This window comes from Procambarus clarkii, chromosome 67 (genome assembly GCF_040958095.1).
Source record: "Procambarus clarkii isolate CNS0578487 chromosome 67, FALCON_Pclarkii_2.0, whole genome shotgun sequence".
Lineage (NCBI taxonomy): Eukaryota > Metazoa > Arthropoda > Malacostraca > Decapoda > Cambaridae > Procambarus > Procambarus clarkii.
In genome coordinates, this window is record NC_091216.1 from 8,643,126 (window position 1) to 8,664,920 (window position 21,795).

Below are 21,795 nucleotides of genomic sequence, written 5' to 3' on the forward strand. Positions count from 1 at the left end.
CTTAGATGTACAGTTATGGTGATCAAAACATGTAAATACGTATATATAACGTCTGTGTTTAGTGAATAAATACAGAAAGAGTATTGTGGGAGGTGAATGAGGGTGTGTGATGTGGTGTTGAGGGAGGGAGTGGCAGTGAGTGGCTCGCTGGTGTTTGGCGGTCACTCCTCGTTGCTTCTTGACTCACAAGACCAACTTAGTAGTTCGTTATGGTGTACAAAACATGCAAATACTTATATATAACCTGTGTATATAGTGTAACAACAGCAAAACTATTTGTTTATTGTTTTATGAACATAATAATTGAATCACTAATATGCACACCATAATTTTGAGTACAGCGATGGTTAACACATTTTATAACATAAATATACCACAATTCATTGTATGGAATAATATTACTGCAAAAAAACTAAGAAAAAATCAATCAGAGACATTGAAATAATTAGGTAATAATATATTTGTGGCAACTGCCGTCTGATAGCTCGGGCGGAGTAGACCTTGTCTGGCGAAGGCTCTGCCAACGCCCCTTTTTTGCCACACTTCCCTACCCTATTGCGGCTAAAATATGCCACCTACGATTTTTTTGTTATTTTTTCCGTGATCAGGGAACAAAAATGAACACTTCCATAAGACGAAAGAATTTTTTGGATTTTTTTTTTTTTTTGTTTGTTGCGCCTGTGGGTGTGAATTCCATTTGGGCCCCTAGCGGTTTGAGGGTTAAGGGTTAAACCGCACAAATCATATATATATGATATCAGTGACGAAACCGTGCACATCATATATATATGATTTAGTGTCTAGCGCTATAATTTAAACACCCCGCCTGGGACAGGGGCAGCTATAGTACAGCCACGACCGATAGTTGCCAGATGCCACCTAGAAAAAAATCCAGGCCAACATTCTTGGGTGTTAGAGCATCAGTATTGAGCAAGCCACCAAGGGTGGCGCATGCAGCACGAGCTCACAGCACTGCTGTTCAGCTTGTGACCACAGCATCGCCTACAAATGCCATAATATATATGATACTGCTATTATTTAGCAGTGATAGTATTACTGAAGCCCCCTGACTGTGATAAAACTGACCAGGATTCTGATAATAGCAGGATTGTGGTGATATTTAATGCTGTGCTCCATAGAGGGAGGAGTAAGGCTGTGGAGGGAGGGTTGTGGCGTCGTCTTCTGACTGTGTGTGGCCACCATTTATTGACTGCACTCACCATACCAGCTTAGTGGTTCGCTATAGTGAACACAAATGTAGATACTTATACATTACGTGTGTATAGTGTGAGATAACAGCGAGAGGAGTAGGTTGGGAGCCGCCATTTTGGTGAGGGAGGAGCGTCGTCTGCACGACTTGGCATGTTGTTTACTGATGGCCACTATGGTCTTTGGGCACCATACCAGCTTATTTGTTCAGGTATGGTGAATAAAACAGGTAGATACTTATATATAATGTGTGTATATAGTGTAATAACACCACAAACAGTATTGTTGGAGGAGAAATATTACAGTATCCACTCAATTTAACGGCCTCTTTTATACCGATCTGCCGGTAATAACGACTGGTTTGGGAGATTGGTATTTAGAGCCTCATATAACGGTCTGGGGGTCGATATTACTGAAGGTCGGTATTGGGTTTGTTTTGGCATCAGGGAGTCTTCACATGGCAAGCAGCCTGCCTACCTCTATCATCCCCTCCCTCACTGAACCTCTCCCTCACTGAACCTCTCCCCCACTCCCTCATTCCTGCTCTCCCCCACAGCCTCATTTCCTGCCTCATCCCCCCCCCCCCCCTCCTCCCAAGACCGTTCTGGGAAATGGCTCAGTAGACTGCCAGCCAGCCACAAACAGCTTGGAGAATCTCCATCTAATACAATAAAGCATTCATGAAACAAGTATTATATAACTTTTAATTATCCTAATAATATTACTAAACAAAATCTGTAGCCAAAAATATAAATGATGATGTATATCCAGAATTTGTTTAAGAAACATCTGGTTAACTGGGTCAAGTGTTTGGCTTAGCAGTGAGCCGGTCTCTTCCCCACCACCAACACACCTCCCCCACCCGCCCTCCCTACACCCATACCCTCACTCTCTCTCGCTCTCTCTGCTCAACTCAACACCCATCTCTCCCTCCCTCCCTCCCTCCCTTCCTCCTTCCATCTCTCCCTCCCTCCTTCCATCTCTCCCTCCCACCATCTCTCCATCCCTCCCTCCATCTCTCCCTCCCTCCTTCCATTCCTCCCTTCCTCCTTCCATCCCTCCCTCCCTCCTTCCTTATATCCCTCCCTCCCTCCCTCCATCCTTCCATCCCTCCATCAATCCATCCATCCATCCCTCCATCTATCTCCATTCTCTCCCTCCCAAGCTCTGCCTGCCTACCTCCCAGCCTCTTCCTGCCTGCCTACATTTCAGCCTCTCCATTCCCGCCTGCCTGCCCCTCCACCCACCAGTCAGCCATCACTGACACAATGAGTGCATTTGGAGCCAACATGGTGCACGGATGTTTCTTGATTGTGCAGATATGTCCAACAAAGTCACGGAATGAACACTCTAGCCTCTTGACAAATCAAAACAATGTGCCGTGAATTTGTGATATCACAAGGTAGAAGATACTAGAGTGGTGGACCAAGTGGCAGTCTGTACAAAATATATCTTATCTGAATGTTACTTGAAAAAAACAACAACACTTTACTTCGGAAATACCGGAGCTCCAGAAATAACGACCAGGGTACAGCCCCATATAGGCCGTTAAATCCAATGGATACTGTAGTGCGTCTGGCCTTGAGGGCAGCCGCCGATCAGTTGACTGTGTGATTAGCTACGTCTTTGTGCCTTTACTCACCATACAAGCTTAGATGTACAGTTATGGTGAACAAAACATGTAAATACGTATATATAATGTATGTGTATAGTGAATAAATGCAAAAACAGTATTGTGGAAGGAGAATGAGGGCAAGTGAGGTGGAGTTGAGGGAGGGAGTGGCAGCGAGTGGCTCGGTGGTGTTTGGCGGTCACTCCTTATTGCTTTTTGACTCACAAGACCAACTTAGTAGTTCGTTATGGTGAACAAAACATGCAGATACTTATATATAACCTTTGTATTTAGTGTAACAGCAGCAAAACTATTTGTTTATTGTTTTACGAATATAATAATTGAATCACTAATATGCACACCATAATTTTGAGTACAGCGATGGTTCACACATTTTATTATATAAATATACCACAATTCACTGTATGGAATAATATTATTGCAAAAAAACTAAGAAAAAATCAGAGACATTGAAATAATAAGGTAATAATATATTTGTGGCAACTGCCGTCTGACAGCTCGGGCGGAGTAGACCTCGTCTGGCGAAGGCTCTGCCAACACCCCTTTTTTTCCCACACTTCCCTACCCTATTGCGGCTAAAATATGCCACCTACGATTTTTTTTTTTTTCCGTGATCAGGGAACAAAAATGAACACGAAAGACAACGAAATAAGACGAACGATTTTTTTTTTTTTTTTTTTTTTTTTTTTTTTTTTTTTTTTTTTTTTGCGCTTGTGAGTGTGATTTCCATTTGGGCCCCTAGCGGTTTGAGGGTTAATCAAACATTTGTATAATCCACTGAACATTTAGTACGGAATTCAATTTGTTCAGATCATCCGGGAATTTGATAGAGTGGGGTTCGTTAGAGTGAGGATGCACTATACTTCAGTTCACCCAATCTACTGATATTGATATCCGGGTGCAGGCAGCTTCGGCGATGCATGTGCATTTTAGGTTGCTGCGGCACGCTTCATTGGTTGCTCACCCGGATGCCCCGATGCTTCCCTGTTTTGGTTATAGAGACCCGGACTTCGGAGGTGTTAGTCACCTCAACTTTAGTCTCGTCCGCACCCCCTCGTCATTTCCCTGCTGTTGTTCGTCCTGTTCCCCCCCCCCATCCCCCCACTTCTGGCTCCGAAACGTCTGAGGTTTTGGAGTCGGGGCAAGGTTCAGTTGGTGGTGAGATTTGGGCAGTTTCGGGGGATGCCCCATCCAGTGTGGTAATGGAGGCATTCGAGCCAGTTCTTCCAGCTGGTGCTTCAAGGTTTGACCAGTGGGCCCCCCCTTCATTCCAGCTTTTCTGGTGGCTTCTGCCTTTTCTTTTGAGGCAGAGTGTTTGGAGGACGGCTTGACCCCAGGTCCTGATGTGGAGTTTCCTGGGGCATGGAAGGGGCTGATTTGGGCCCCGTTTGACCCCATTTGGGTTTTGGTACCTTCTGAGTTGGACTTGTGGCAGGGAGTTTGGTTTTCTTACCCCCCCCCCCTCCATGTATGAATTTTATATGGCATCAACCCCTCCTGGGGTTTGGTTCCAGGTTCCCTTGAGTACTTCGATTCCTTACCGGAGGTTTTTTGCCTCCTGCCTTGGTGCGGGAGGCCATTGCGGCTTTCCTACTGCGCCACCCAGAGTATGCCTCGATAATGGATCCTGCCTCTTTCAAGTTTGATTCTTACTTTCCCTACTGGGTGCATTATGAGGTTCCAGAGTCATCCTGGTTGGCAGACTATCTTTTCATTGGGGGCATGGCATACGTTCTGTCGGTCCCGCATGCTTGAGTGGCGAGAGGCCTTTACCGTGGTACAGGTTTACCTTGTGGGGGGGGGGGGCAAGTTTGAATGCCTCAATGCATGTTTGTTCACCCCTTCCCTTCCATGGAATGTTGGTCAGGTACAACTTCATGTGCAGGTTCCCTCCCTTTCGGCTGCCCTGGTAGCTGAGGATTTGCACGCCAGGCTCATGCTGTTCGCCCACATCTGGTCCCGCAATTTGTGGGCATTTCGGGTCGTTTCTTGAGGCCTACAGTAGCATTGGGTGGCCCCTTCCCATTCAGGGGGTTCGGGGCTGGCGAGGCAGGCCTCCTCTCCTGCGCTCTGTTGGGTCATCATGGAGTGACTTCGCTTGGGCGTGGTCGAAACGTCCTCGTCTCTCAAGTGGGTTTCCCGCTTTTTCCAGTTCCAAACCAGACATGCGGTTCATTCTGGACTTGTCCCATCTGATCCTCTGGGTTTATTGCCCCTCCTTTCAGATGACTACTCTGTCCCAGGTCCATTTTCTCTTGGAGCCGTGTGCTTGGATGGTGTCCCTGGACCTCCGTGACACATATTGGCACTCCCAATTCATCCGGGGTTCAGGGACTGGCTCAGTTTTGTTGTGGGGTGTCGGGCTTACCACTTTCATTGCCTTCCATTTGGCTTGAATCTGGCACCTTGCGTGTTCACACACCTTACTTGGGTTGTGGTGGCCTGTCTGCATCTCTTAGGGGTTTGGATTCTGACCTACCTCGACGACTGGCTGGTACGGGCTCCCAGCCAGTCCGCGTGTCTGGCTGGGAGCCAGACACGCTCTCAGTCAGTTCGGGTTCCTGGTGAACTGGAGGAAGTCCCATCTGGTTCCCTCTTATGTTCGGTCTTGGCTGGGTCTTGTGTGGGACTCTCGGACCGCTTCCTTGTCTCTCCCCTCCAGGGGCTCTGCTTTGGCTGTGGTCCTGCCTTCGCCTGTTTCTGGGGGGGCTCCAGGTTCATGAGGCAGTTGCTCGAAGGTTTGTGTGGGAGCCTGAACTTTGCCATGATGGTCTACCCACTGGGTTGGGTTTGGCTTCCTTGGCTGTTCTGGTTCCTTCGGGGACATCCCTTCCGCCTCTCTTGCGATCACTGGCATCGGCCTCTGGGGGGCCTTGCGTCAGTTGCTGCGTTGCCGGCTTCCTCTTCGGGTTTTTCTTGGTTCAGTGCCTTCGCACCTACCTGAGCCCTCATTTGATGTATTCACGGATGCGTCGTCTCTTGGCTGGGGCTCTATGACCAGTGCTCACCAAGCCGGCCAAGGACGGTGGTGTCCGTCCTTACGATGGGCTCACAGCATGGTGCGGGAATTCGCAGTGGTGTGGATGTCGATTCGGAAAGTTCGGGTTGCTCATGGGATCGTTGATCAGACTCCATTCGGACTGCTACCTGGTGGTTCATTGCCTGAACTGCGTGGATTCGATGTGGTCCTTGGCTCTTTGGGGGTGGTCGCTTCGGGTGACTTGTCTGCTGAGTTCTCGGGGTTTGGACCTCCTATTGGTTTACGTTCTGGGAGTGTCCAACATCCTGGCGGACGGCCTGTCACGGTTCATTCCCCTGTCCATGGAATGGACAGTCGACACTGACTCCTTCAGTTGACTCTGCCGGATGTACAGGCTCCCGGAGGTGGACTTCTTCACGTCGGCGTCTCCCATTATATGTGGCACCTTCCCGAACTGCGAGGCCATCGGGGTCGATGCCTTCAGCCAGGACTGGTCAAGGTGGAGTTACCTATACCTCTTACCCCCGGTTCCTCTGTTGCTCCAGGTCCTAGCTTGCTTGGAGATTTTTCCAAGGGAGAGTAGTCCTTCTGGCTCCTTGGTGGCCGGCCCAGCTTTGGTGTCAAGCACTGCTTGCTCGGTATCTGAACCCGGGGGTGTTCCAGCGGCTTCGCATCCTTCAACAGATCGGACCAGTGCATTACGTGGCTGGTTCGATCTTCTCCAGTCTTTGCATCTGGTCTTCTTGACGCGGGTCTATCACCATTTGTATGGTGAACAGGTGGCTTCGTTGATGGTGTTCCACCTGCATGCTCTGTCTCAGAGGCAGTATGAAGTTTCCTGGGTGCTCCTTCTGTTATTTCTTATCCCTTCTTATCCCCCAGGAGGAAAAAAAACACGGAAAAAGACTTATCACTTCAAGACGATCTAAATACTGTTTTGAAATGGTCAAAAGATTGGCAGATGCAGTTTTATGCTGACAAATGTAAGGTTTTGTGGCTAGGTAATGATGGTAGAGTTATTAGATACGAGCTAGATGGTGTTGAGATTGCGAAGTTGGATTGTGAAAGGGATCTGTGAGTTATGATTAGTAAGAATTTAAAACCAAAAACAAAAAATCAATGCATAAATGTTTGTAATAAGGCAAATAGGACTGGGATTTATTAATCGAAGCATTACTAATAAAACACCTGGTGTTGTTCTTTAGCTATATCTTGCTCTTGTTAGGCCCCATTTAGATTATGCAGTTCAGTTTTGGTCGCCATACTATAGAATGGATATAAATTCACTAGAACATGTTCAGCGTAAGATGACAAAGTTAATCCCTCAAATTAGAAACCTGTCATGTGAAGAAAGATTGACCAAGCTTAAATTACATTCTCAAGAAAGGCGAAGAACTAGGGGTGACATGATAGAGGTTTACAAGTGGATGAATGGGCATAACAAAGAGGATATTAATAGGGTATTAAAAGTATCAGCACAAGACAGAACACGAAACAATGGGTATAAATTGGATAAGTTTAGATTTAGGAAAGACCTAGTAAATACTGGTTCGGTAATAGGGTTGTTGATTTGTGGAACCAATTACCTCATAATGGGGTGGAGGTAGGGGTCCCTTGATTGTTTCAAACGTGGGTTGGACATGTATATGTGTGGGATTGGGTGGTTATATATAGGAGCTGCCTTGTATGGGCCAATAGGCCCTTTGCAATTACCTTTATTCATATGTTCTTATGTTCGTAGGTTGTCTTCTGTCTCTGATAGGGTTGTCTTGTCCTTTCTTTTGTGGTTGTTCCAGGACCATCATCTGATGCTGAATACTGTAGCCTCATATCGTGCGGCGTTGGCGGAGTCACTGCATCTTGCGTTCGGCATTGATGTTACTTCTTCTTGCCTGTTCCACAGGCTACTTGTGCATTGTTTCACCTCCGGCCTGCTCATGCATTGCCTGAGCCGTCCTGGTTGTTGGACTGGGTACTCACCTTTCTCTCTCCTCCTTGGTTTGTGATGGTCCCTTTGGGTAAGGATTGTTTGGCGAAGGCGCTTTTCTTGTTGGCATTTGCCTCTGGGGGTCAGGTCGGGAGCTTCATGCTCTTCTCTGGTGCAGGAATTTCTACTCTTTTGGTCCAAGTGGTATGTTTGTTCATTTGCAGCCGTCTAGTTCTTTTCTGGCAAAGAATGAGACTGCTGCTTTCCGGATGGGTCCTTGGGTTGTTGATGCTTTATTGGTCAGGTCAGAGGTGCATCATGCTTTGTGTCTGGTTGAAGCTCTCCACTGTTACCTGTGTACCAAGGCCTCGCGAACCTTGGAGATGTTACCTGTGCACCGGGGACACATGCTTTGGATTGACCCGTTTTTCCTTCTTCCCTGGTGCGGGTCTCCCTGGTCGTCCGCAGGGTTATTTGGTCCAGCCAGCCTGTGGTCTATCCTCATTCCCACGATGTTCGTAAGTTTGCTGCTCTGGCTGCCATCTTCGGTAACATGTCTTGGGCTGACATTCGGGCATGGGGGTTTTTGGAGGTCGAACAGGGTCCTGGTCGCTTGCTACCTTGTCAACATTCCTAGGCCTAGTTGGGCCTGTGTTGCATTGAGTTGGTGGTTGCAGCCAGTTGTCTCAACTTAGCATTAAGGAGCGAGGGCCGACCACCTCCCGGATAAGTCTCTCTTGTTTTGTCTTTGGGTAAGTAGCTCCGGGGAGCCGACGGGGTTTCCCCAGAAAACCAGCGTTGAATGTAATGAAATGCCATTTTCTGGGTGAGACCAGGAGGCTCCCAGCATCCCTCCCTCTGGTTGGCAGTTTTTTTATATGTTTTGACATCCAGTCTCAGAACTAGAGGTTTGGATAGCCGGCACAGGGGTCTGGGGCTCCCCCTTCCCCCTCCCAGGGAGGGGGGGGGGTTATGGAGACAGCAGCACCGTGACGTGGTGATGTCATTCTTGTTTGCTTGTTTTTCATTTGGGGAGTTGTCCGCTAGTTCAGCTTTCAGTAGCAATATTTTAACCAGAATAAGAGTTTGTTTTGGGGTGCTTACGTTTTTGGGTGCCTGACCAGGTCGATGACAGACATACAATGCTTCCAACCACACGGGAGGTTTCTATAGACCCTTGCTCCTCATGCCTCTCTGAAGGGGGAGGGGGGCAGGTTCTGGTTCAACTCAGGCTCGTGGTCAAGGGAGGTGGCATCGTCTGCTGGCTGCTGACTTGTCTTGCAGTGTATGGTGGCCATTATGCTGTTTGGACACCATACCAGCTTAGTTGTATAGCAATAGTGAATAAAACATGGAGATACTTATATATATAACATGTGTAAATAATGTAATAAAAACAATAGCAGTAGGAGGAGGTGGGATATATACAATAACAGCTGGTGGGAGGAGGAATGTTGGTGAGTGGGTGTTGAAGAAGGGAGGGAGGTGGGGTCTGCTGGGTACTGTGTCGCGGCCACTCTTGTAACCAACTTAGTGATTCGTTATGGTGAACACATATGTAGATAGGTATAAATAATGTGTGTGTATATAGTGTTATAACAGCAAAAACACTGTTTGATTGATTGTAGAATATAATATATATATGTCACATATATGAGCCCCATAATTTTGAGCATAGTGATGTTTCACACATTGAAATATATAAATTCCACAAATTACACAATTTTGAATAATGTTACAGCAAAAAAAAAACGAGATGAATCGAATGATAAACATCAAAATAATTATAAACATTGTATTCAGAGCAACTGCCGCCCCACGTGGTGGCAGGGTCGAGTGACCCCGAGCGTTCCATCGCTCAGTGCCCATAATTTGCTCAACTTCCCAGCTCCATCACAGCTACAGTTTGTCACATACAATATTTGTTTTTAGTTTCCCGTGATCAGAGACTACATTTTAACAATATAAAAAGAGAAAAAAAATTGGGAATAATTTATTTTTGGCACATCACAGGGGTGCCATATTTTAATGCAGAGTACTGGTTAATGTTGATAAAATGCAAAACCTTGCATGTGGGACATAACAATCCATGTCACTACTACCAAATTGATAGCACTGTCTTGCAATAGATAGATGAAGAAAAGGACTTTAGTATCAGAATCCCTCATTCACTAAAAGTTGCACAGCAAGTGGGAGTGGCAGTAAAAAAAGTGAAAGAACTTTGGAAATTATCAAGCTTACCTTTACCATTAAGGAAAAGAAAGTAGTCGTTCAACTGTATAAGTCTCTGGTGCACCCCTACCTGGATTATTGTATCCAGGCATGGAGACATGATCTCCAGAAAAGACATAGCTGCTCTGGAGAAGGTGCAACACGGGGCAACAAAAATCATACCAGACCTTAGTTATCTCTCGTATCAGGAACGGTTGAGGGCCACTGAGCTAACAACACTGCAGATAAGGCATGACAGGGCGGATCTAATAGAAACCTTCAAAACACTAAACAATTTGGGCGATGTCGATCTGGACACTTTCTTCAAAAGAGCAGATGTAACATGAATGAGGAGCAACAGGTTCAAGCTCAACAAGCCACAATGTAGGACAGAAAACAGATGCCTTTTCACCCATAGGGTTGTAAACCCATGGAACCACCTTCCTACCGAAGCTGTAAATGCTAAAACTCTACTTAATACAGAGTACAAAACACAATCAAATGTAACGATAGTAGGAAAACAGCATGTAAAGGATTTGGGAATAATAATGTCTGACGACCTAAGGTTTAAGGAGCATAACCAAGCAAATATTGCGACAGCCAGAAAAATGATGGGATGGATTACGAGAACTTTCAAATCCAGGGATCCCATCACAATGGTTGTACTCTTCAAGTCACTTGTGTTGTCCCGTCTTGAGTACTGCTCATTACTCACTTCCCCCTTCAGAGCAGGAGAGATTGCTGAAATAGAGGGAATACAGAGAACATATACGGCACGCATAGACGCAATAAAGCACCTAAATTATTGGGATCGTCTCAAAGCCCTCCAAATGTACTCACTAGAAAGAAGACGAGAGAGATATCAAATAATATACACCTGGAAGATACTGGAGGGCTAAGTACCAAATCTACACAGTAAAATAACAACGTACTGGAGTGAACGATATGGAAGAAAATGCAGAATAGAACCAGTGAAGAGCAGAGGTGCCATAGGCACAATCAGAGAACACTGTATAAACATCAGAGGTCCACGGTTGTTCAACGTCCTCCCAGCAAGCATAAGAAATATTGCCGGAACAACTGTGGACATCTTCAAGAGGAAACTAGATTTATTCCTCCAAGGAGTGCCGGACCAACCGGGCTGTGGTGGGTATGTGAGCCTGCGGGCCGCTCCAAACAACAGCCTAGTGGACCAAACTCTCACAAGTCAAGCCTGGCCTCGGGCCGGGGTTGGGGAGTAGAAGAACTCCCAGAACCCCATCAACCAGGTATCAACCAGGTACTGGGTTTTAAAATACAGATAGAAAAGATAATCTGAGCAAATGGGGCGACCTTTGACAAGCCGCCAGCTTCCTGTCCTCGTCGAGGCCACTAGTATTGGTGATCTTCAGGTAAATTCAGGTAAAAAACTAAACTAACCTAACCTAACCTTCCAAGGCCTAATACATGCCATCTGAGGCCTAATATAGTACATATGCATGCTATACTAGGCCTAGGAATATTTAAGTTTGTTTTTTAGCTTAATTTTTCTGACTCTAAACTGAATAGTACAAAATTCTACTATCTAATTGCTTAGAATGTCAATCTTTAAACCATGGTGCGCATTGTTACAAAAACTACTATCTAAACAGGAGAATGAGTTATAAAATTTATATTATGTTTACTAATAAAACTTAAATTCTTTACTTTAGTGTGTGAATTGTTATTAGTAGCATTTTGATCTAGGATGATCTCACTGATCTCACAAATAAAATACAAATATATTAACACCTTGACTGTCAATTAATTTTTCAATATTTGTTTCTTCATAGGGACTCTACCTGGCTGCCAAGAATGGGGAAATTTTAAAAGTGAGACAGTATTTACAAGATGGTAATGACATCAATGCAGCAGATGCAGATGGTTACACATTGCTATCAAGTGCATGTGTGGGAGGACAGATAGCAGTGGTGCGTTTCCTGCATAAACAGCCATACCTTCACCGTAATACTCGAGATTGGGCTGGTGATACACCATTAATGCACGCTGCTATGATGGGTCACGTTGATGTAGTGAAAGAACTAATAACAAGACCTCACCCAGTTAGTATAAATTATGGCACTGTACAAATGTATATTAACAGTATAAACACACAACCCACACATCTGAAATAACGGAAGTGATGTTTAGGTTGTCACCAATACATACCTACCAATGTAAAATTCCAAGGGTTATTGTCTCCATGGCCCAGTCTCTGACCAGGCCTCCTGGTTGTTGGTCTGATCCACCAAGCTGTGTGATGCAGCTGCGCGTAGTCTGAATGAGCCACAGCTTGGTTGATTAACCACCGTGCTGCCTTAAAATATTACGTGCCCTTTTCCGAGGAGAGCCCCGTTGGCTCCCCGGAGCTATTCAGGCTGATATTGCTAATATTAGACTTTGGCATCAGTCAGTATGAATGGAGTTCTTAGGCCTACCGGGGACCACGAGCCAGAACCTGGCCCCCGCAGAGAGGCACGAGGAGCAATGGCCTATAGAAACCCCCATGTGGATGGAAGCATTCTATGTCTGCCATCAACCGGGTCAGGCACCCAGAAAGGTAAGCACCCCAAAACAAACCCCTATTCTGGTGTAGAAAATTGCTACTGAGAGCCGAACAAGTGAACAGAATTCTGCAAACAAACACGAACAAACGAGCATGACGTCGCTGCGCCTCCGTCTGCGCAGCTCCCCCTTCCCCCTTCCCCAGACCTCTCGTGCCAGCTACCCATGATCCCAGTTCTAAGACTGATGCGCTAGGCGGAAGTTATGCGCTCTGGCTTCTGACATTGGTTCTCAACTCTGTGTCTGTGTGGTGTGGTGTCTGTCATATTGGGAATGGGCGAGCCAGAAGTAATTCTTCAGTACTCGGGCTGCATGAGCTTAGGTGCCCGGTAAGTATTGCCCTTGGGGCTTGGAGCCTCCTTCCACAAGTTTCTTGGGTTCTGCCTCTGCTTGGGCATTTGCTGCTCGGCTTTTGGCCGCTCTTTGAGTGCTGCGGTGTTCTGGCATCCTTGTTACCTTAGGGTAGAAGGCAGGTTTGCACTGGTAGGGGTGCAGAATACTGTGCAGCTAGTTTTCATCTCACGTAGCGGCCGGCTCTGTTCTACCTGGGTACGCTGTCCTCTTGTGGGGTTTTCTTTTTCTTTATGTTTTCTTGCCTGATAGGGGGGTCTACCTTGGTTGTTGCCCCCAGTGTATGTAGCATATGCTTCTCTGTTCTGGTGGTACCCCCATGCTAGGTCCCTGTGAGTGTACACATCCTGGGGTTTCAGTTACTTTTGAAAGTTGTTGGTAGACTTCGGCGCCGGTTAGCAATACCCCTGCCTGGGTTTCCCTGAGAGTGAGTTCCGTCACAGGACCCATCGGACCCCTGAGTCCCCCCCATCTCCTCACTTTATGTGAGTTTGAGGGCTGCTCTGTCCCCTTGTCTCAGGGTTAGGTTATCTTGAGGTCATCTTGAGATGATTTCGGGGCTTTGGTGTCCCCGCGGCCCGGTCCTCGACCAGGCCTCCACCCCCAGGAAGCAGCCCGTGAAAGCTGACTAACTCCCAGGTACCTATTTACTGCTAGGTAACAGGGGCATTCAGGGGTGAAAGAAACTTTGCCCATTTGTTTCTGCCTCGTGCGGGAATCGAACCCGCGCCACAGAATTAAGAGTCCTGCGCGCTATCCACCAGGCTACGAGGCCCCCTCGTAGCATTTTAGCATAAATGCTATGCCCTACATAGCGTAGGGCATAGCATTTTATCAAATCACCTCATTCTTTGGGGCACACGTGAGGAACACAAATGCAAACAAGCCTGAATGGTTCCCAGGACTATATGCCCAAGATTACCATCCGAGTGCCGGCGAGGAAGTGGTTCAAATAGCTTCGGCTATCACTTCCTTATGTCTAGTCATGATGGTCAAGCGGATTAAGGCGTTCTGTAGTTACCAGTTGCGTTGCTTCTGGGAGTATGGGTTCGAGTCACTTCTGGGGTGTGAGTTTTCAGTCGCATATATTCCTGGGGACCATTCAGGCTTGTTCGCATATATATATATAAGGCACAACTCTCCTAAACACGAGAGTGAAGTATACAACTTTAGAACACTTTCCCACCAGGAGACTCGAACCCTAGCCAGCACAGAAGCCTTCCAGCAACTGGCATAACAGGTACGCCTTAACCCGCTCCACCACCTGCTCAGACCCTTAAAAGAGATGGTAATTTCGGAGTATTTAAATACACCAAAGATCACCACCTTCCAAGAGCACTAGAGCAAGTGAGGGGTCATTTATACGTTTATTTCATCAAGTCCCTGTTAATATGGGAAGACACAGTGTCTATGCTTAATTGCACAACTCTCCTAAACACGAGAGTGAAGTATACAACTTTAGAACACTTTCCCACCAGGAGACTCGAACCCTAGCCAGCACAGAAGCCTTCCAGCAACTGGCATAACAGGTACGCCTTAACCCGCTCCACCACCTGCTCAGACCCTTAAAAGAGATGGTAATTTCGGAGTATTTAAATACACCAAAGATCACCACCTCCCAAGAGCACTAGAGCAAGTGAGGGGTCATTTATACGTTTATTTCATCAAGTCCCTGTTAATATGGGAAGACACAGTGTCTATGCTTAAGGCACAACTCTCCTAAACACGAGAGTGAAGTATACAACTTTAGAACACTTTCCCACCAGGAGACTCGAACCCTAGCCAGCACAGAAGCCTTCCAGCAACTGGCATAACAGGTACGCCTTAACCCGCTCCACCACCTGCTCAGACCCTTAAAAGAGATGGTAATTTCGGAGTATTTAAATACACCAAAGATCACCACCTCCCAAGAGCACTAGAGCAAGTGAGGGGTCATTTATACGTTTATTTCATCAAGTCCCTGTTAATATGGGAAGACACAGTGTCTATGCTTAAGGCACAACTCTCCTAAACACGAGAGTGAAGTATACAACTTTAGAACACTTTCCCACCAGGAGACTCGAACCCTAGCCAGCACAGAAGCCTTCCAGCAACTGGCATAACAGGTACGCCTTAACCCGCTCCACCACCTGCTCAGACCCTTGAAAGAGATGGTAATTTCGGAGTATTTAAATACACCAAAGATCACCACCTCCCAAGAGCACTACAGCAAGTGAGGGGTCATTTATACGTGGTCATTTATTGGTGGTGATCTTTGGTGTATTTAAATACTCCGAAATTACCATCCTAAAGAGATGGTAATTTCGGAGTATTCTTTTCACTGTGTCTTTTAAGGGTCTGAGCAGGTGGTGGAGCGGGTTAAGGCGTACCTGTTATGCCAGTTGCTGGAAGGCTTCTGTGCTGGCTAGGGTTCGAGTCTCCTGGTGGGAAAGTGTTCTAAAGTTGTATACTTCACTCTCGTGTTTAGGAGAGTTGTGCCTTAAGCATAGACACTGTGTCTTCCCATATTAACAGGGACTTGATGAAATAAACGTATAAATGACCCCTCACTTGCTCTAGTGCTCTTGGGAGGTGGTGATGTTTGGTGTGTTTAAATACTCCGAAATTACCATCTCTTTTAAGGGTCTGAGCAGGTGGTGGAGCGGGTTAAGGCGTACCTGTTATGCCAGTTGCTGGAAGGCTTCTGTGCTGGCTAGGGTTCGAGTCTCCTGGTGGGAAAGTGTTCTAAAGTTGTATACTTCACTCTCGTGTTTAGGAGAGTTGTGCCTTAAGCATAGACACTGTGTCTTCCCATATTAACAGGGACTTGATGAAATAAACGTATAAATGACCCCTCACTTGCTCTAGTGCTCTTGGGAGGTGGTGATGTTTGGTGTGTTTAAATACTCCGAAATTACCATCTCTTTTAAGGGTCTGAGCAGGTGGTGGAGCGGGTTAAGGCGTACCTGTTATGCCAGTTGCTGGAAGGCTTCTGTGCTGGCTAGGGTTCGAGTCTCCTGGTGGGAAAGTGTTCTAAAGTTATATATATATATATATATATATATATATATATATATATATATATATATATATATATATATATATATATATATATATATATATATATATATGCGAACAAGCCTGAATGGTCCCCAGGACAATATGCAACTGAAAACTCACACCCCAGAAGTGACTCGAACCCATACTCCCAGGAGCAAGGCAACTGGTATGTACAAGACGCCTTAACCCACTTGACCATCACAACCGGACATAATGAGGTGATAGCCTAAGTTATTTGAACCACCCCACCGCCGGCACTCGGATAGTAATCTTGGGCATAGCATTTTACCAAATCACCTCATTCTTTGGGGCACACGTGAGGAACACAAATGCGAACAAGCCTGAATGGTCCCCAGGACAATATGCAACTGAAAACTCACACCCCAGAAGTGACTCGAACCCATACTCCCAGGAGCAACGCAACTGGTATGTACAAGACGCCTTAATCCACTTGACCATCTAATATATATATATATTAGTATAGTTTGGTAGCAGTCTTTCCTGTAGACATATATTATTAAATATGACCGAAAAAGTAAGATTAATAATTCTAACACGAATTTTCTCTATCTTTCTTACGTTTCTTTTCACTGTTGATTGCAATTCAAAGATCAATTCTCCAAAATTCATTTTTATTTCTAGTCTGACGCGACACTTGAGCGCGTTTCGTAAAACTTATTACATTTTCAAAGACTTTAGTTTACAAACACACAACTGAAACTGAATAGAGCTTACACATCTTCGAGTTTATATCTACATTTGGGTGAGGTGGATGAGGTGAAAACAAACTTTCAACAATGGGTATTGAATGGGTATTAAATTCAAACACAAGACAGAACACGAAACAATGGGTATTGAATGGAAGTAATTGTAGAAAGCCTATTGGTCCATATTTCTTGATGCTTCTATATTGGAGCGGAGTCTTGAAGTGGGTAGAATATAGTTGTGCATTAATTGGCTGTTGATTGCTGGTGTTGACTTCTTGATGTGTAGTGCCTCGCAGACGTCAAGCCGCCTGCTATCGCTGTATCTATCGATGATTTCTGTGTTGTTTGCTAAGATTTCTCTGGTGATGGTTTGTTTGTGGGAAGAGATTATATGTTCCTTAATGGAGCCCTGTTGCTTATGCATCGTTAAACGCCTGGAAAGAGATGTTGTTGTCTTGCCTATATACTGGGTTTTTTGAGGCTTACAGTCCCCAAGAGGGCATTTGAAGGCATAGACGACGTTGGTCTCTTTTAAAGCGTTCTGCTTTGTGTCTGGAGAGTTTCTCATGAGTAGGCTGGCCGTTTTTTCCGGTTTTATAGTAAATCGTCAGTTGTATCTTCTTATTTTTCTCTGTAGGGATAACGTTTCTATTGACAATATCTTTCAGGACCCTTTCCTCCGTTTTATGGGCTGTGGAAAAGAAGTTCCTGTAAAATAGTCTAATAGGGGGTATAGGTGTTGTGTTAGTTGTCTCTTCAGAGGTTGCATGGCGTTTCACTTTCCTTCTTATGATGTCTTCCACGAAACCATTGGATCTATCTATCACACTACACACTATTGAATAATATTACTGCAAAAAAACTAAGAAAACATTAATCATAGACATTGAAATAATTAGGTAATAATATCTTTGTGGCAACTCCCACCTGTCAGCTCGGGTGACGCTAACTGCCACTGACGACTGCTCTGTCAACGCCCACATTTTGCCAGACTTCCTCGGCCTATTGCGGCCAAAATGTCGCCTACAATTTTTTTTCCATGCTCAGGGAGCACAAATTAACATTTTTAGAAGACGAAAAATTTTTTAGGTTTAGATCTCCTCAAGACCTCTTAGCAGCTTAACCCTTAAACTGCGCAACGCGCCTGCAGGCTCACGTCTGGTTTGCGCAATGCACCTCCAGGTATTTGTATTTTTCACGTTCCATTCAAAACTCCCGCGGCTACATGGGGTTCACATCAGCTTCCTCAGGGCTCTTGTAAACAGACGCCATCTTTAAAAAAAATCCTGGTCCACATTCCCGGGTGTGGAAGCCTCAGTAGTGTGTGAGCAACCAAGGCTGGCGCTCGCAGCATGAGCGCACAGCACTGCTGTTCAGCATGTGACCACAGCATCGCCTAATAATGTCAAAATATATATATAACTTGTATTATTTAGCTATGATAGTGTTATATTAGAGCCTGAGTGTGATAATGACTGGGTACAATGTTCAAATATCAGTGATTCAATGCTGTTCACGATGTTCACAGCGCTAGCCACAGCACCACAGCATTATTTCGTTCATCTAGGAATCTTCAAATGATTTCTTAGGTTCCTTTTCAAAATAAACGTGTGGTCAATTATTCATTTACAGGAATTAGTGACCAGGATTGTGATAATAGCAGGAATGTGGTTATAATTAGCATTGTGCATAGTATTGTGGAAGGAGGAATTTTGATGCGGGAGGGAGGGCGAGAATTGAGGTAGCCTCATTGTGTGTGGCTGCCACTCTTGTTTTGCTCACCATACTAGCTTAGTGGTTTGCTATGTGCAACACATATGTACATGGGTATATATAGTGTGTGTATATAGTGTAAGAACAGCAACAGGAGAATGTTGAGAGGAGCTATTTTGGTGAGGGAGGTGACGTAATCGTAGCGTCGTCTGCTGTGTGATTTTTCATGCAGTGTATGGTGGCCACTGTACTGTTTGGACACAATACCGGCTTACTTGCATAGTTCTGGTAAATAAAACATGTAGATAGGTATATAGAACATGTGTAATAAGAACTATAACAATATGGTGGGAGGAGCAATGTTGGCGAGTAAGATGTTGGAGTGAGGGAGACAGGCTGGGTGTGGCTGCTCTCACTCGAGGTGTTCTGAATGTGTTCATGGCCAAATGCTCCTATTGGCCCATACGAGGCAGCTGCTATTGGCCCATATGAGGCAGCTGCTATTGGCCCATACGAGGCAGCTGCTATTGGCCCATACGAGGCAGCTGCTGTTGGCCCATACGAGGCAGCTGCTGTTGGCCCATACGAGGCAGCTGCTGTTGGCCCATACGAGGCAGCTGCTGTTGGCCCATACGAGGCAGCTGCTGTTGGCCCATACGAGGCAGCTGCTGTTGGCCCATACGAGGCAGCTGCTGTTGGCCCATACGAGGCAGCTGCTGTTGGCCCATACGAGGCAGCTGCTGTTGGCCCATACGAGGCAGCTGCTGTTGGCCCATACGAGGCAGCTGCTGTTGGCCCATACGAGGCAGCTGCTGTTGGCCCATACGAGGCACCCGCTATTGGCCCATACGAGGCATCCGCTATTGGCCCATACGGGGCATCTGCTATTGGCCCATACGGGGCAGCTGCTATTGGCCCATACGGGGCATCTGCTATTGGCCCATACGGGGCAGCTGCTATTGGCCCATACGGGGCAGCTGCTATTGGCCCATACGGGGCAGCTGCTATTGGCCCACACGAGGCAGCTGCTATTGGCCCATACGAGGCAGCTGCTATTGGCCCATACGAGGCAGCTGCTATTGGCCCATACGAGGCAGCTGCTATTGGCCCATACGGGGCAGCTGCTATTGGCCCATACGAGGCAGCTGCTATTGGCCCATACGAGGCAGCTGCTATTGGCCCATACGAGGCAGCTGCTATTGGCCCATACGAGGCAGCTGCTATTGGCCCATACGAGGCAGCTGCTATTGGCCCATACGAGGCAGCTGATATTGGCCCATACGAGGCAGCTGCTATTGGCTCATACGAGGCAGCTGATATTGGCCCATATGAGGCAGCTGCTATTGGCCCATACGAAGCAGCTGCTACGCGGTGTTCTGAATGTGTTGATGGTGAATGTATATAGTGTGTGACAGTGTATAGTATGTAAATAGATTGTATATATACACAAATTAGCATGATACATAGTAAATATGTGCTGCATATGTGTACACAAGTTTCATGCACGTAACACAGTGTCTACGGACAGTACGGATGTTGTACTGCGATATTATAGTGTACGTGTTCATTATACATTGGATTGGCACATAAAAACAATGAAAATGTATTTGGAAAGGTGCGCAAAAAATGAACGAAAATATATTCGCGGCAACTCACGCGCCCCGCCCCGAGCGCCCCACCTCCCCCGAGAGCTTATGGCACGGGCGCACGGGGAATGATGACGTCACGCCCCAACTTCCGGACCCCATAGCAGCCAAAGTAAGTACAATTTCGATTTTTTTTTTTACATACCCATACTGAGGGAAGGGTTTTTGACACTTTAAAAAGAAAAAAGAATTTTTTCCAGATAATTTATTTCCTGCGCACTGCGGGGGTGTCACATTTGGAGGCAACGCAGTTAAGGGGTTAAGGGTTAGTGACGATCACGCTTGTAAGAAATTCCATTATTTTGGTGATTTTTGTAATTTTTAAATATAAAAGTAATTATTATATATCACACCATGGGTACCAAAAAAGTCAGTGGTAAGGTTTAACATATGAAAACACATGTGAGGATGACCATAGAGGCAGTACAGAATGTCCCTTCCTCAGAAATTAACCCTCAAACCGCTAGGGGTCCAAATGTAATTAGCACCCACAGGCGTAACAAAAAAAAAAATCAATTTTTTTTTTCTTTTTTATCTTTTTATTTGTGTTCCCTGAGCACGGGAAAAATAATAAAAAAATTTAATTGCACTTACCGTTGACGTAAATGTGCCGAGAAGATCATCGATGACATCCCGCCTGATCTTCGCTGGACCGCTGTGCGCCCAGGGTGAGTTAGGCGCAACGGAGGAGGATTGCGAGTTGCCGCGAATTTATTTTCGCGTTATTATTTACAGTATCTATGGCGTGTTTTACACCCATTTTTTTCACTGGTGTGGTTCAATATGTTCTCACGAGATGATTTATAAACATAAAACTGTTGTCAATGTATATTGTATCCACATATTAGTGTCACAAGTATTTGCACAAAAATGTCTTATTTCTCAATAAAATATACAATTTCTTATGATTTATTTCCACTATATACACTCACTTATTCTGTATTTACATGTTTTGGCACCAGTCTTGGACTTTAGAAGTCATCAAGACTGTGATACTCGTTGAAACATTGGACATGGCACAGAGGGACCTGACACGCTATGCACCAAGTCATCACCAATTTTCTTTTCTGTTCCCTCTTGGTTGTTGACCAGCATACTACACACGCATGCTGGCCTACTGCATGCTTTCCAGTTGGTGATAAAAACCTGAGATTGTGTGTCAAAAAGGCATCACTGTAAGCGAGCCTGGGTGTTGGAGCATGGTGCAATCCCGAGTTCAGAATGGGCCTCAGTACACCAGGAATTACTTTGCCAAACTAATGTAGTAATTGTGTTACTACAGTAAAATTGAATGCACGGAAATTACGTTTACCACCTGTTTTGACAAGACACATTGTAACTGTTCAGCATTGTTACGTCAACAAGGTGGAAAAACATTTTCTTGGTCCACTTCACTGTTTTCCGTACACACTCTACTGCCCCCACCATCATATCATATTTATCCACCAAACGCATGTTGATGTTATAGTCAAAGACACAATCTGGCTTATAGATTAATTCTCTGGTGGTTCTGTTCACCTTGCCACTGTCCAGCATTGTTCCAGCGTGAATTGTGGCCAACATATGACGTTTTGGAGTACTACACAAGATTTAAACGAGCTGCAGATACATGGGGTTCACATCACCTTCCTCGGGACTCTTGTAAAGAGACACCATTTTTAAAATAAATCGTGGACCACATTTCCTGGGGTGAGGGCCTCACTACTGAGTGAGCCACCAAGGCTGGTGCACGCAGCATGAGCTCACAGCACTGCTGTTCAGCTTGTGACCACAGCATCGCCTAATAATGTAAAAAA

The 21,795-nt window shown here is 45.7% G+C and overlaps 1 protein-coding gene across 3 annotated transcripts in view; it reads left to right on the top strand.

Annotated features, from left to right (window-relative positions):
• LOC123767772 (osteoclast-stimulating factor 1) overlaps positions 1–21,795 on the top strand; it is a 202,839-nt gene that overhangs the window by 126,307 nt on the left and 54,737 nt on the right. For 2 of the 3 annotated variants that reach the window (XM_045757820.2, XM_045757819.2), the window contains exon 3: positions 11,772–12,041. In XM_045757820.2, the coding sequence (XP_045613776.1) occupies positions 11,772–12,041 (270 nt within the window). The remainder of the gene's footprint in view (positions 1–11,771; positions 12,042–21,795) is intronic. The other variant, XM_069310330.1, reaches the window with a different exon arrangement.